Source organism: Pezoporus flaviventris, unplaced genomic scaffold (genome assembly GCF_033815535.1).
Source record: "Pezoporus flaviventris isolate CSIRO_AGI_PZ_B2104156 unplaced genomic scaffold, CSIRO_AGI_Pfla_v1 ptg000002l, whole genome shotgun sequence".
Taxonomy (NCBI): domain Eukaryota; kingdom Metazoa; phylum Chordata; class Aves; order Psittaciformes; family Psittacidae; genus Pezoporus; species Pezoporus flaviventris.
Genome location: NW_026892550.1, coordinates 48,802,580 through 48,816,674, shown reverse-complemented (window position 1 = coordinate 48,816,674; position 14,095 = coordinate 48,802,580). Strand labels below are relative to the sequence as shown.

At 41.2% G+C, this 14,095-nt stretch overlaps 1 protein-coding gene across 4 annotated transcripts in view; it reads right to left on the bottom strand.

Moving 5' to 3' along the window:
* Positions 1-13,208, bottom strand: part of RAP1GDS1 (Rap1 GTPase-GDP dissociation stimulator 1) — a 101,913-nt gene extending 88,705 nt beyond the window's left edge. The window contains exons 1-2 of one of the 4 annotated variants that reach the window (XM_061477657.1): positions 12,941-13,207; positions 8,725-9,095 (exon numbers count right to left, since the gene is read on the bottom strand). Coding sequence is in view for 3 of the 4 variants with exons in the window: in XM_061477639.1 (XP_061333623.1) it covers positions 12,941-12,944 (4 nt within the window). In the remaining variant the exon portion in view is untranslated. Of the gene's footprint in view, positions 1-8,724; positions 9,096-12,940 lie in introns of all 4 variants that reach the window. The other 3 variants (XM_061477639.1, XM_061477648.1, XM_061477665.1) reach the window with 3 other exon arrangements.
* Positions 13,209-14,095: the final 887 nt, after the last annotated feature.

Genomic DNA, 14,095 nt, shown 5'->3' with positions numbered 1-14,095 from the left:
TGAAATGTTACACTAGAAAACTAGACTTTAGGAGCAAATGTTTTCACATATATTGAACCAATATCTCTTTTGCACAGTGTGTTTTTCATTCATTAGGCTACTTGTTTACTTTCACATTTCAGAGTTCAAGGCAAAAAACTAGCTTTCATTTATTTCCTATAACCCTATCTGGGTCAATAGCAGCCTTCTCCAATATCTTAAGTTTAAATCCTGCATGAAAACAGTAGGGATGAAGACACCTTCTTACAATCTACTGTCTTGGCTTTCTTTTTGCTTTTTTAAAGAAACAGATTGGAGGGGCTAAATTTGGTTTTATTTTCATGATTCACTTTTCATGTAGTTAAACATAGTATTATCTTCACTCTCTCACTTAAAAGGCTATTTAGATGAATTAATGTTTACAGACCCCCTCTGAAGAGGACTTTTTTAAATGACAGAGGTCAGTGCTCTCACCTTTTCAGTAACAAGTAAGTTTGTCACCCATGGCTAGCACATCTACCTTTTCTCTCTAATGCACAAGTCTGATCTCCTTATCTGTGTCTGACAATATGATAAACTGATCCGATTAGTCTTTTGAGAATAGAACGCCTAATTCCCTTGTATGACAAATTCTTCAGTGTACCAAACATCTGCAGCTTTTTTCTGTCTTCTACAGCTGTGAGTCACTGCAGCCTCAAAACTGTACACCAATCTTATAACCATTAATTCTACTAAACCATGATGAGTATTTAAAAACAAGACTTCTACAAGTCATCTCAAATATGAAGGCACCCTGGGCATCACTTTATTACCCATCACTTTATAACCCATTATCCTATGGTCATTTATGCACAGGCAGAATATAAAAGCTACAATTTGGGCCCAATTACCATCTTAAATCAAATTTGCAGTCACTTTATGCATAATACAGGGCAATGGGGACTGAGGCCATAATCTGACTTCACAGGGGCTTCAGCAGCAAAGCTGGTTTCAACAGATTACCTTTTCTAAAAGCTCTGCAACCAGGTCACTTACAGGACTGCAATACAGCGGCATTTAAAACTATAACATATGCTTAAACCTGTCATTCACTAGAGTTTGCTGTATTCAGTTTAAAGAAGTCATGTCTCAGTACTGAATAAAAAGGTTTACTTTCATTATATTAATAACTCTTTATAAGCTGTGCTGAGCATGCAGACCTTTCATGTCAAATCAACCAGACTTTCTTGTCTGATGGTTTTATGTTACCTTTAGATTGCAGTAGATGAAGCAGCAGAAAACTCTAGAATGGAAAGATTAAATGATATGCTGAATTCTCAGGACATCCACAGATACAGAGCAGAATAGTATGCTCATGTAAACAAGCAGAATTTGGCTTCTAAACTTGCACTGACCCCCTGAAGGTGTTAAAAATTAACACTGAAGTCCAACACAGGCTACATGATTAAAACCTAAGTAAATACAGAATCTTTTACTGCTACATAAATACAATAACCATAGTGGCCATCAAAAATCTATTCTGATTGTTCTCTGAGAGGCCAACAATTAAGTGTTAAAACAAAAACCGATAAGCAAAAAAATATCTGAATTTCCGAAATGTGACAAAAATCAGAAGAGGCCTGTTTTGTTACAATGGCTGCTTTTGCAAGTAGTACATGACTCTGGGGAAGAGGAAGAAGGAGAAAAAGCCACGAGCTTGCAAGAATTCCTGAATTTTCAAGTTTGATATCTAATCCTTGATCTCAGAGCTACAACTCTGCCCAAACAGAGTCTAATCTTAATCTGCAGGCAGACTCCTCAGCATATTCCTAAATGCAAGAAATAAATTTATGGTAATGGGGAATAAAAAATTAATAGGCTTATCTATTTACTTTTTGAGACATGAAAAGGGTCAAACAGAAAAGCCTGTGTTCCAAAAAACCTGCCAAAGATTAAGTAATTTTGTAAAATATGCCTATTAATCAGCTTTAAAAAAAATGCAGCAAGTTCATTATGTACAGCCAAGAACACTCTTTGGTTGATGACCATTTCTTTAGAAAGGTCTTCAGACTTTAGAAAAAAGAAAGCAGTTTAATTTCAATAGCTGCTAAGTGTGCTGGCTTCCAAGTGACACCTTGCTGTTGTAATCACCAAAGTGCAAAAACTGTTCAGAACTGGAAGAGTTAGGTAGGCTGAAAACAATCCAGTAGTCCACAGCTGCTGCTTTTTATCAGAAAGCCTATTTAATATCAACTTAACAAAAAAACCCCAAAACAAAAGTAAAACAGTCCCCCCTGCCTTGCTAACATGAAGTGCTGTATTATGTAAGACATTTCTCTCTCCGGCCACCTATTTCAAACCAGGTGCATACACTTAAATTTTACATTCATGAGAGAACTCTTCCAGTCTCTTCCAGAGACTGTATGAGAAGTCTTAAATTCTGCCTTGTTCTCAGCAGCCAAAAAAAGAACTCTGATGCCTTCACCCTCCTCATAAAGGGAGAAGTTATGGCCTTCATAAAGATAAACAAGCACTTCAGATCATTTCTGGGATGAAGATGCATTCTGAAGAAGTGTATTAAATTGCTTTCTGTTTCTCTCCAGCAATCTTGCCTTTGGAGCATTAAGTGTCCACACTCTAATGTATGTGTCATTAGAAGCACAATATGTAGCAGTTTTGCAAAGAGGGATTCTTAACGCTTTTGGAGAATATCAGAAAGCACTGAAAGCCATCATCTAATGGGTACAAAGTGAGTTTCTGAAACGGATTTCTGAAAACATTTTTTCTTTTTCACTATGTTGCTACCAGAGAACAAAGGTCACTGTATGTATATTAATAGCTTATAACACTGTGCTTATTATTCCATTTACAGGAGGGTGTTCTAATATGATTATGTTCATGTTAAATTGGTTCCTTCTTTGATATTAAAAAAAAAAATACATGAACTGTATCATTCCACAAATTTTTAAGAAAAATCAAGTTCACCAAATCATTTTCTTTATCATAGGGTATGGTTCTTTCTTAATTTGGCAAGTACTCTCAGATGCTATGTAACTAAAGCATCATACCTATGAATAAAATACGCCAGTACTGTTGAATATCTTAATCAATGACCAGTGACATAGTGGGATGGAGCACGTCTGCAGATGAGAGGTGCAGCTGAGACACCCGAGGGATGGGATGCCATCCAGAGGAACTTGGACAAGCTCAATAAGTATGCCCATGCAAACCTCACAAGATTCAGCAAGGTCATGTGCAAGGTCCTGCACCTAGGTTGGGCCACCCCTGGTATCAATACTGGCTGGAGGGTGAAGGGATTGAGAGTACCATTGAGGAGAAGGACTTGGGGGATACTGGTGAATGAAAGACTGGACATGAGCGGGCAATGTGCACTTGTAGCCCAGAAGGCCAGTCATATCTTGGGCTGCATCCAAAGGAGCGTGGCCAGCAGGACAAGGGAGGTGATTCCACCCCTCTGCTCTGGTGAGACCCCACCTGGAGTACTGTGTCCAGCTCTGGAGTCCTCAGTATAAGAAAGATATGGACCTGTTGGAGAGGGTCCAGAGGAGGGTCACAAAAATGATTAGAGGAATGGAACACCTCTCTTATGAGGAAAGGCTGAGAGACTTGGGGTTGTTCAGCCGGGAGAAGACAAGACTCCAGGGAGATCTTATTGAAGCCTTTCAGTTCTTAAAAGGGACCCATAAGAAAGATGGGGAGAGACTTTTTAGCAGGGCCTGTTGTGATTGGAGGGGTAATGGTTTTAAACCAAGAGAGGGGAGATTCAGACTAGACATGGGAAAGAAAGGTTTTTACGAGGATGGTAAAATACTGGCACAGGCTGGCCAGAGAGGTGATGGATCCGCCACTCCTGGAGACATCCAAGGCCAGGCTGGATGCAGTTCTGGGCAACCTGATCTAGTTGAAGATGCACCTGCTCATTGCAGGGGTTTTGGACTAGATGACTTTGAAGGTCCCTTCCAACCCAAACTGTTTTGTGATTCTATTCTGTTCTATGGTCAAAAAATCGGTCCAGTGTCTGCCATTTTTCCTCTAGCTGTATAAACTGGAGAGCCAGTCTTACTACTTCTTGAAAGGATGGAGTGATGCATGCCATTTTACACAGTTTCACCAAAACTGTTTAAACTCTACTACAGCTGAGTTAGAAAAGCAGGATCCTGATGACTTCAGTGGTACTCAGTGTGGGCTTTGTGTGGGTACAAGAATGCTGTATAAATAGCATTTACATGAACAGGGCTCAATTCTGTACATTTCTTTCCTACCAGATACATTCTTTCATGTATTCTCACTTATTGTATACATACACTAGGCAAAACTGAAGCATGATTTTGAACTGATTGTAAACAACTGATACATAACTGAAGAGAAGAAAAAAATCACTTAGCCTCTTGAAATTAGAAAGCTGAGCACCAGGCTTTTTTAATTCTTTTCCTAAAAAGGATAGTAGAAAGTGTAGGTAATGGAAGAAGCTGTCACATAATTAATACAGACCAGAGGAGAAGACAGAGGGGGAGATGGATGAACACCAGAAAAGAACAGATAATTGGAGGAGATAGTGACAAGGAAGACATTACAGAAAAATGGGCAATGAAATAGAGAAGCCTGAAGGATTTAGATGGCTGTGGAAGAGAATGTGAAGAGTAAGAAAGGATTCTTTTGTAAAATAGAAAAAACTTTAAAGACAGTAATTACATTGTAATATTAGATACAGAAGACTGTTTTTTTGCCTGGAAAGCGCACACTGTATTTTGGGCACTGCTGCACATAAAGGTATTGATTAGTATCTTTGACTGGACTGAAGCACTATCTTGCTGTGAATGGGTGACGGAATTTGCAAGAAAACTAAAAAAGACAAAAAAACAACCAAACAAACAAAAAAACAACCCCAAAATAACCAAACACTGAACCTGCTTGGTTCCTGTCAGCAGTCCCTTATGTATACGTTCCATCTCTTTCAACCACCTGCCAACATTTCCCCACTTTCCCCCTAATTCCATAGGGCAGAAGCCAGCATGTCTGTATATTTTGCCTGAGCTTTGTGGAGAATCAGGTAAGAAAGTGGACTGTCCAACAATTTTTGCAGGATGAGAGCAAATGCATTCCTATAAAGCATATTAATGGATTTCTAAATTCATTTAATCATACCAGACATTTTTACAATGAGTGTATTCACAAACCAGTGTTCTGTTGTGATTGGCTTTTTTTTTTCCCCGTTATAGAACAACATCCTGATTCTAAAATCATTTCAATACATAAACACAGGAGAAGAAAGGGGAAAATAATGGCTACTAGTTACTTAAGGAAGAGTGAAAAAAAAAGAGAAAAAGTGTGGAAATACCTCACAACTGTTCATTGCTGCTGCCACTTCTCTTGATGGTCACGTTCACTCACTGCATTGTCTCTTAAATTGCTCACTGAAGTTCAGAGGGGGTGTCTTAAATATTTGTACAAATGGGTCCTAACATACCAGCAATCCAGTGACTTTCACTGGAAGATTGCTGTGCACACTGGAAGATTGCTGAAGGAAGCAGCCAAGAGATATGAAGATGCTATTACCAAGCACACTGGACTCAGAAGACTAACTTCAGTCGGCTCCTCCTGAGGCCCAGGAGAGGCAAGTCAAACATTCTGTAGAGGCGGAAGATTTAGATAAGAGAGATGTGCAGAATCCTGCTTTGGTTTTAAAACCCTTTTCTTTTCCTATGCTTTGTTCCTACTGTCAAAATAAAACAGCATTTTGATTTAAGGAATTGTTCCAAAGCCTTCATGTAGCACAAGCAGCTATTTGGCAGTACTGAACTCAACTCAAGTTTTGCCTGCAGGGTACTGGGTGCTGTTGACTGAGAGCATGATGGGATTTCTCCCATAAAGAAGGCATACAGGAACAAACTTAGCAAGGCTAGAGAAGGGAAAAGATGTGCTACTGCCCCTTTAAATAGTAGCATGTGCTTGTAAGGTTGCATTTCAGGCTAGAAACATTAAAATAGTCCCATTAATCTAAGTCACTGGACTGTCACGTCCAACATCAAAGACAAGAGGTGTTTTTAAATATGCTCCCAAAAGGAGTTCCTAGCTGCCAGAGAACAGGCCAACCTCAGCAACATGCAGACCTCCCCAGGCAAACACACCACTCTAGAGACCATGAAGGCTTGCAGGTGGTCACACTTTATGCTTTTTTGATATTCACATTAAATAGCTAGGCTAGCAGAATTTTTCAGCTTCCATCCACAAAATGTTGTCACAGAATTAACCTAATATGGTACAACACAATTTTAGTTTCCAGCCTGGGTATAAATTAAGGGCAAAAGGGTTAGAACAGTGAAGTTCTGGGTATGACAGAGCCCTCTTACAAGAGACTTCCAAGCTACTATAGACCTCTACTGTACAGAGGATAGGATGGGAGAAGCACAAGTATTCTGTTATATCTGGGGTTAGGGTGTTCTTGGACTGCTGTATTCTAGAGATAGGCACTTACTGAAAGGTGAAGAATGCTGTAAGGATAGGGTTTTCAACTGCAGCTTTTGTGCCTTGATGCTCCCATATTAGTATATCAAGAAGGCCATAAAAAACACATAGGCACTGACCATGAATATACAATTTGAGACTGCCAAGAGACGCTGAGCTGTCATCTCTCCAGATCTCCTGAACATAGGCCTGCTCCCCACAGGCTCATTAGCAGCCCTGACAAATTTCTCCAAGGTTTTGTTCAATCCTCATCATGTCATCCATCCTATACTGCTTAGCTGCTCTCCTCCATGAATCTCAGCCTTCTCACTCAATCTCCATCTCTCTGTCCAGTCTTACTCCCAAGTGAAGTACATTTGCAGAGTACAGGGAACAAGCCTGAAAGAAAGGCTGCTATTCACCAGGTGAAATTAAGCACCTGCTTAACTGGATTTAACTAGATACAGAAATGATTTGTCAAATCTGAGTCAACTTATAAGAAGGGTCAACAAAAATTTAAAATCCTACACAAATTTTGCCTATTTCTTCAAAATTATTGTGTCCATCAGGCTGGCAAGTATCAGAACCAATGGATGAATTTAAATAACATGGATTACCTTTCATGAATTTTCCTGAGCTATCACTAATGTAAATGAACAGCTCAGTGTTTTAATAAAAGCTCAGAATTTACTTATGCCTCAGATGTTCCTATAATACATGACTGGGAAGCAGTAAGCTTGTAAGAGCTGTGAAATATGAAGAAAATGGGATTCAGTATTGAAACAAACCACTTAAAATATCTCCTTTGCAAAAGTGTGGGGTTCTTTTTTATATATTTTCTCTGATTTTTAAATGTGTAAATGTGATTTTTATAAGAAGTTTGTGTCTAACATAGAAATGGAAAGGATGAAATGAAAGCACTTCATTATTTAAAACTGCAAATTTTAACACAATTTTGTTGAGGCATCTACATTGTCTCTATTTATGCGTATGTTGAATTCCAGCCACTTGAGACACACACTTATTCCCAGAAATTTCTTATCAGAATTTGTGAAGAAGATGTATTTGAAAGTGTTTCAAATCTGAGAAACTTCTAAGACACATGCCTTGCCAGCACACACTTGTACAGGTAAGGTATGCTGTCTTTATTTGCAGGTTCCAAAGCATTCTGCACTAAATTCTGTCCTCTATCTGGAGTAAAATGAACAGCAGTTATCTGATTTATAAATTGGACAAATTCTTCTGAATATCTGCTCACTTTGTAAACTACTTGGGCTACAGCTGAAGAATGGTATTAAGGTCACCAGGGTTTCTGTATAACTTCAAAGCTTCCTAAACGAGAATCACACAACTCTCAAGCCGAACAAATCTCACCAGGCTGTGTGCACAGCTTTAAGACTCTTTGAAACACAGCCATTTGTTTCAGAGAATTTACAAATTCTATTAGGCATATCTGGAGTACAGATAAATTCTAATATACCACAATTATTTTTTTTTACTAAAAGGAACTTCAACATTCTGAAATCTGCAGCTTCTAACTATCATCTTACCCTACCAAAACAGATTTTGTTTAGTTTTGATTATATTCAAATTTGTAAACAGAAATAATTTTCTAGACTGTATTTAACAAAAAGAGGACCTGGGAGATTGTCCTTGCAGTGAAATCTGCTACTTATAAAATCCCTTACTTGGAAAAAACCCTTGTCTAATTAAAATTCAAACTGTCATTAAAAAAAAATTTCTCCATTAGCTGGAGAACAGATATCCACATTTTAAGACTCCCAATATACAGAAGTTTAGGTGCAGTTCCTAATCTATTTTAACCTGGAAACAAGTAAGAATATGAAATGTAATGCCTTCAACAGTATCAAGACAGCAGGGATGCTCGTTTTTCTTGAACACACAGCAAGTGAGCAGACCCAGGTGGGCTAGTCAACAGTGGAAAGTGGGTTTTCTCTTATGTAAGTAACTGGGTCACTGTCTAATGTCCCTTTATGATCCTAAAACATGAACTACAACCTAAGAGGGAGTTAAAAAGGGACAACCAACCTCTTTGACAGCTGCCGTAGATGAATCTCCATAGCCTTCTCTCCTGTCAAATGGTGATGACATTTTCCCATTCGTTGAACAAATGTTAGTTTATGTTAATCTCGGGGGTGGTAGGTGGTTACGTATTTATAAATAATTAAATTCTCAGAACTTTCATAAATAAATCAGCTTTACCTGAGGAAAATTATAATGAGTCTTCTCAAGGACTGTCAGCAGCCAAATGATGTTACAAAAACAGAAGGTAAAAATTACCTCATTTTATTTACGTTTATACCCCAATGGGCTGCAGAATAGAGCTCCTTCCTCATTTCTGTCTCCTGTTTCTGTCCTCTGTTGTTCCATTCATCCATCTATTGTCCCTGTTTTTCCTCTGCTTCTAGTATTTCTCTCCCTTGATACATTTCCCTCAGGGGATTTTCGTTGCCTTCTATTCTTGTCTCGGTACCTTTCTCATTTCCATTATTAAGCTTCGTTTCCCTCAGGTTTCAGCTGTTCTTTTGCCCTTTCTCTTTCCACTTCTAGTTTGATGCTGTAGAAAGCCAGATATTCCTCACAGACTTCCGAAACCACCTCTGAATATTCTGTTTTCATGAAACATTGTGAATGAAGCCTTTAACCTAAAGCTAAAGACAAAATCAGTTGATTTCAGTCTCACATAACAAAAGAACATAAATATTGGCCTGAACATGGGAGCAGATATTCATTATAGGAACATTACCTGAAGGAACATTATTGAAGCAAGAGAGATGCAGTCTAAAAGCAGTTTCCTATGTGTTTGTGCTCAAAGACAAGACTTTTGCCAAAATCAGTTGTGTTTTTAGGAAAGGCTAATACAACATTTTATACTGGCTTAAATTGGTGTATTCTGGCTGGCTAGAATTTACTGGTGTTGTTAGAAGTATCACTGTTTTAATTAAAAAAAAAACACAACGAAAACCAAAACCAAAATAATTAAAAATTACCTTTTTGTGCAACTGATTTATCTCTTTGCCAAGCAGTTTATTAGTCTGACTTGCATCGCTTGTAATAAAAACTAGTAAAAGAGCTTTAAAGATGGAAGAAATTTTTTCATTAGCTTTCATTTCTCCTTGTGTCTGAGGCTACTGATTACATTTTTTTAATAAAAAGCAGGTTTATCCCTATCTTCCCAAAAGCAATATTGCACACAGCCACGCCTGAAGATTCACATCCTCCTGACTCCTTTATTTCCTGAACCAATGTCCTGAAGACAGGCAGTGTCTTGTTACACCCTGATCTGTGGTTAGGTTTGAATTTGGTGTTCCACAACCACCAGGCTGACCCCAAGACTTGATACATAGTTGCATGTGGTAATTTTTCAGGAAAACTGGGAGAGAAAATAGAGTATAGTGGGAGGAGAGAGACAATATAAATCTTCATTCTGACAACAGTGTAGCTAAGTGGACGCTACTTAAATAAATCCACCTACATTACAGCCTGTTTACCTTATATATCTTGTAATCGTGCTATCACTGCTACGTATTGTACAAAGAGTCTAGTAGGTTGCTTTCACAGTTTGTTGCCCAACTAAGCACTTAAATATGTATTAAGCTTCATCAGAGCAGAGGCTGCCATCTATTTCCTGCTAACAAAACCAGTACTGTCAAAATGGAAGAATATTTTTATGAGCTTTCACTATTGCAGACCACAATGTCAGCACCTGAAACAAAGTGATGTGTGCCAACAAAAATAAAATAAAATAAATAAATGTGATCTGGTTTTGTATTCTGTATAGAAACTCTCATACGTGGTGTTTCTCCATCTTTCCAGGCCAATGGATTACAGTTGAGTGGTCAACATGTAACTAAGTTCCTGATTTTCATTTTATTAATTTATGTAAGTAGAATAACTGCAGCCTGCTTACAGTAACTTCCACGGGCCGCTGCTCTAAAATAGATTTTCTTGGATACAGTGTATTTGCATGAGTATAGCAGTTGTGTTTTTCAAGGTTAAAAATAAGAATTGACTGGGGAAGGGGCTACTCATTGTGAAACTGCAGCATTACATTAGCTCTTGCAAACAGTTCTTTATAAAACCAGAAGTAAAGTACTGGTGGTGCACATGTAAAGTATTCAAAACACTCTACTGCCAGGAGTACTTCAGACAACTTGCCTGTCAAAGCCAAAAGTTGAGTATTGTTTAAACTGTACACAGGCACAACTTTAAAAACTACAAATGCAAGCAACAAAAATTATAACTTTGGAAATAACTAATATTAACGAGAGAAAATCACTATCCCTAGGAGGAAACAACTGCCATAAGGTCTTCAGAGGAATACACACCTGGAAACAGTGGCAGCAAAGATATTTCTACACAGTAAAGATAATGTAGATCCATGCACACAAAACAAGTATTTTTAACATCAAAAACCTTATGACTGGAGCTACATTATACCTGCTTGGGCTTCTGTTTTATATCACTGGTATAGAAACCAGCTAATACCATACCAAACTTCATAAATCAGAATAGACCATATGGTTAACCGTTAGACATTACTGCACTCTGCCACAAATAAATGCTTGTATCTTTATGGAAAGATACAAAAGCTATACGAAGAACACATTCATCCTTGATTCAATTCTAAGGATTTTCAGCTTTTATGCAATGCATTACCAAAAAGAATACTATAAGCTGAATGAGGGAAGCTAGTTCATGAGCTTAAACATAGATCTCCAACATGGAAAGTTGTTATTAGTTGCTAGCTGAGACAAAAATGCTTTCAGCCTTTGCCACTCACAAGATCTGCTGCAGAGGCTACTTGGAGTTTGCCTTGATTTTTAAAGACAGTGGAATCTGGCCCTGATATGTGAAGTGTGTGTGTGTGGAGGTTCCTCTGTATTTTCACAACCATTCTTTCTGTGTAAGTGTGGATGGGTACTGACGGATTCTACAGGAAAATTATTTCAGTCTTCCTGAAAATAATTGTAACTACTCTGACTTATGTAGCAAGATGTAGCAGATTTTCAAGCTGTTTACAAACTTGCCTGCAACTGAAGAGTAGTCTCATTTAAAAAGGAGCGCTGCGCTCACTCTACACCAGCTTTTCTGAACAGATTTTAGCTGGTGTCCTTTTTATTTTTGGAAGCTAAAACAGAGTTAGCTAAACCTAGACTTTGACCAGAATTACAAGATTAATAGTCCTATTTTGTGAATAGAGACAGGAAACATACAAACTAAATCCTGGTGTCTTGTCTGGTCAACCCACATGAAAAGAGAGACCTTCACTACACCATTATAGTTTTACCTAATTCTGATGAAACCTGACAGTTATTCCTCAAGCCTGACCCTGTCAGCTTCTAATTTGAACCATTCTCCAAAAGTTCTCCATTGCTTTAAAAGAGTTAAGTAAGTATTTATTGCCATTTCACAACCAGCAAAACTGAGGCACTGCAACTGTTTCTTTTCATGGAAACTTCTAGTTAAAAGTGAAAGATACGTGCGATCTGCAAAGAAACTACTGATCTACCTAAGACCACAGGAAGCGCTGCCAAACCCCTGAGCCGAATTCAGGAACTGCCACCTCCTTACCCTGGTTGCGAACCATAGCTCCCTGCTCTCAGGATCTGCAACCTTGCTCCCATTAAATCTGCCAAGCTGGATGGGTCTTTGGCAGCTCAGTGTGGACACTCCCTACCCATCCCTGGGATCTACGTTACAACCGGATAATCTGTGTTACAGTGACTGTTTTAACAGCGGGAGAGCTATAGTTTGTGCAAGAGGACAAGGTGGAGAAAGAAAGAGAAATTCACCGAGTGCTCTGTAGAAAAAAATCAAATGCCATACTTCCTAGATTCACACGGCATCTGTTGGAAGCCCCATACAAGTGGCGACCAGTGTGAAACTACTTAATTTACAACCTTAAGAGAAAAAAAGGCAGAGATAATATGGCTGCATTTGTAAGCATGAGTAATGCTCAGTCTAAAAGCTGGAGAAATACGAGGATCCTTGTGTCTTCCGCAAACAGTTAACGGAGATTATAAAATAATCTTCTACACGTATTGCCCCAACTGTCTCCATTATGCAAACAGTCACTAGGAAAGCGTCCTGGGGGTACCTTATATAACTCCTTGCTCGGAAGCCCCCTTCGCATTCGGGGAATTTATCTTTCCTGTACCCCACTTGAATTCGCACTTAGGACCGCGAGCGCCGTGCGGGGCGCACCGCGGGACTGACCAGCCGGGAGCCGGGCTGGGGCAGAGCAGGCAGCAGCAGCAGCGCAGGAGCCGCGGAAACTTTGCGCCGCAGGGGCCGGGCAGTGGCCACGGCAGCGCCGGTGGGGAGCTCGGCGGAGCCCCGCTGGCACCCCAGTCCTCCGCCCGGGCTGAGGAGAGGAATGCAGCCGACGAGGAAGTTGCACCAGTCACCCGCCAAAGGAGACGAGCGCTCGGCGGCCTCTGGGGCCAAAGGGGCGGCGGCAGGGGCTACACAGCGCAGAGCTGGGGCGACTTACCCATGGTGCCGCCGCGGCCTCCTCCTCCTTCCCCTCCTGCCGCTGCTGCAGCCACCGCCTCTCCGCTGGCGCGGAGGGAGGTGCGGGAGGCGTGTGCGCGAAGCGCGGCGGGCGAGCACAGCAGCGGCGCGGAGCCTGCGTGCGGCGCGACTATGAGTCAGGGTAGCACATCCGGGCAAGGCCGCCTGGGAGACACCGCCCGCCCGCCAGCACCCTTGTGCTGCTGCCGCTGCTGCCGCCGGAGATAGGGCGGGCAGCCACGGAGGAAGGAGGCTGTGCGGGGCGGGCAGCACCCTCTCAGCTGGGAAGGAGGGAGCTGAGAGGGCGGGTCCCTGTGGAGAACGATAACTCCCACCCCTCTCCGCAGCCACGGGCCTCCTTTGTTAGAGGGGCTGGGGTGGGGCTGCCAGCGAGGCCATGGGGGTGGCATGGCGGTTAGCGAGTGAGGGGCGCCGGTGAGGCCGTGAAATAATGACTGCGATTGGAGGGATAAAGCTCACACACATCTCTAGCTGTGGGTGTCTGAGCCTGTATTCCCTTTCTCCCGCCGCCTCGCACCTGCCCAGGTCTGGGGAGAAGTGGCTGAGGTTGTACCGATTAGAGGGATTTTTCTGCAGTGTTGGTCACCCCTAAGCGTTCTGTAGAAGGTGGGCTGCCGCAGCGTGCTGTTGGGGCTGCTGCGGGGAAGGAGCGGGCCTAGGACCGGGTTAGGTGGTGGGGCAACGGGTGCCTCGCTGGGCAGGCAGCCGGACACCTTTTCAAAGTTCCTGCCCGCGGCCTCGTCGAGGGCAAGCTGGACTTACCAAGAGGAGGTGGGGTGGTTTAAAATGGGTGTTTGGATTTATATTTAAGAATGTGGACCCAAGGGGGAGCATTTTGCGGGGGCAGCAGGGGGGAGTGTTAAGCTGGATGGAAAAGCTTAGGTGGGCTGTGGATCAGTGGAGAAAACCTCCAGGTGAATCTCAATTGCTGAACCAACGTGACTTCTACACCCAGAACTGAGAGGCTTATGCAGAAGGCAGTTGTGTGGAAGGCATTTTTAACAAGAAAATTACTGTTCAGCATTCCCCCTGCCTTTCAGCTGTGGACTACTCAGTCCTGATAATGCAGGGAACAAAGAAGAACTGTTTGCTGGTGCAGCCCTCACTATAGTGC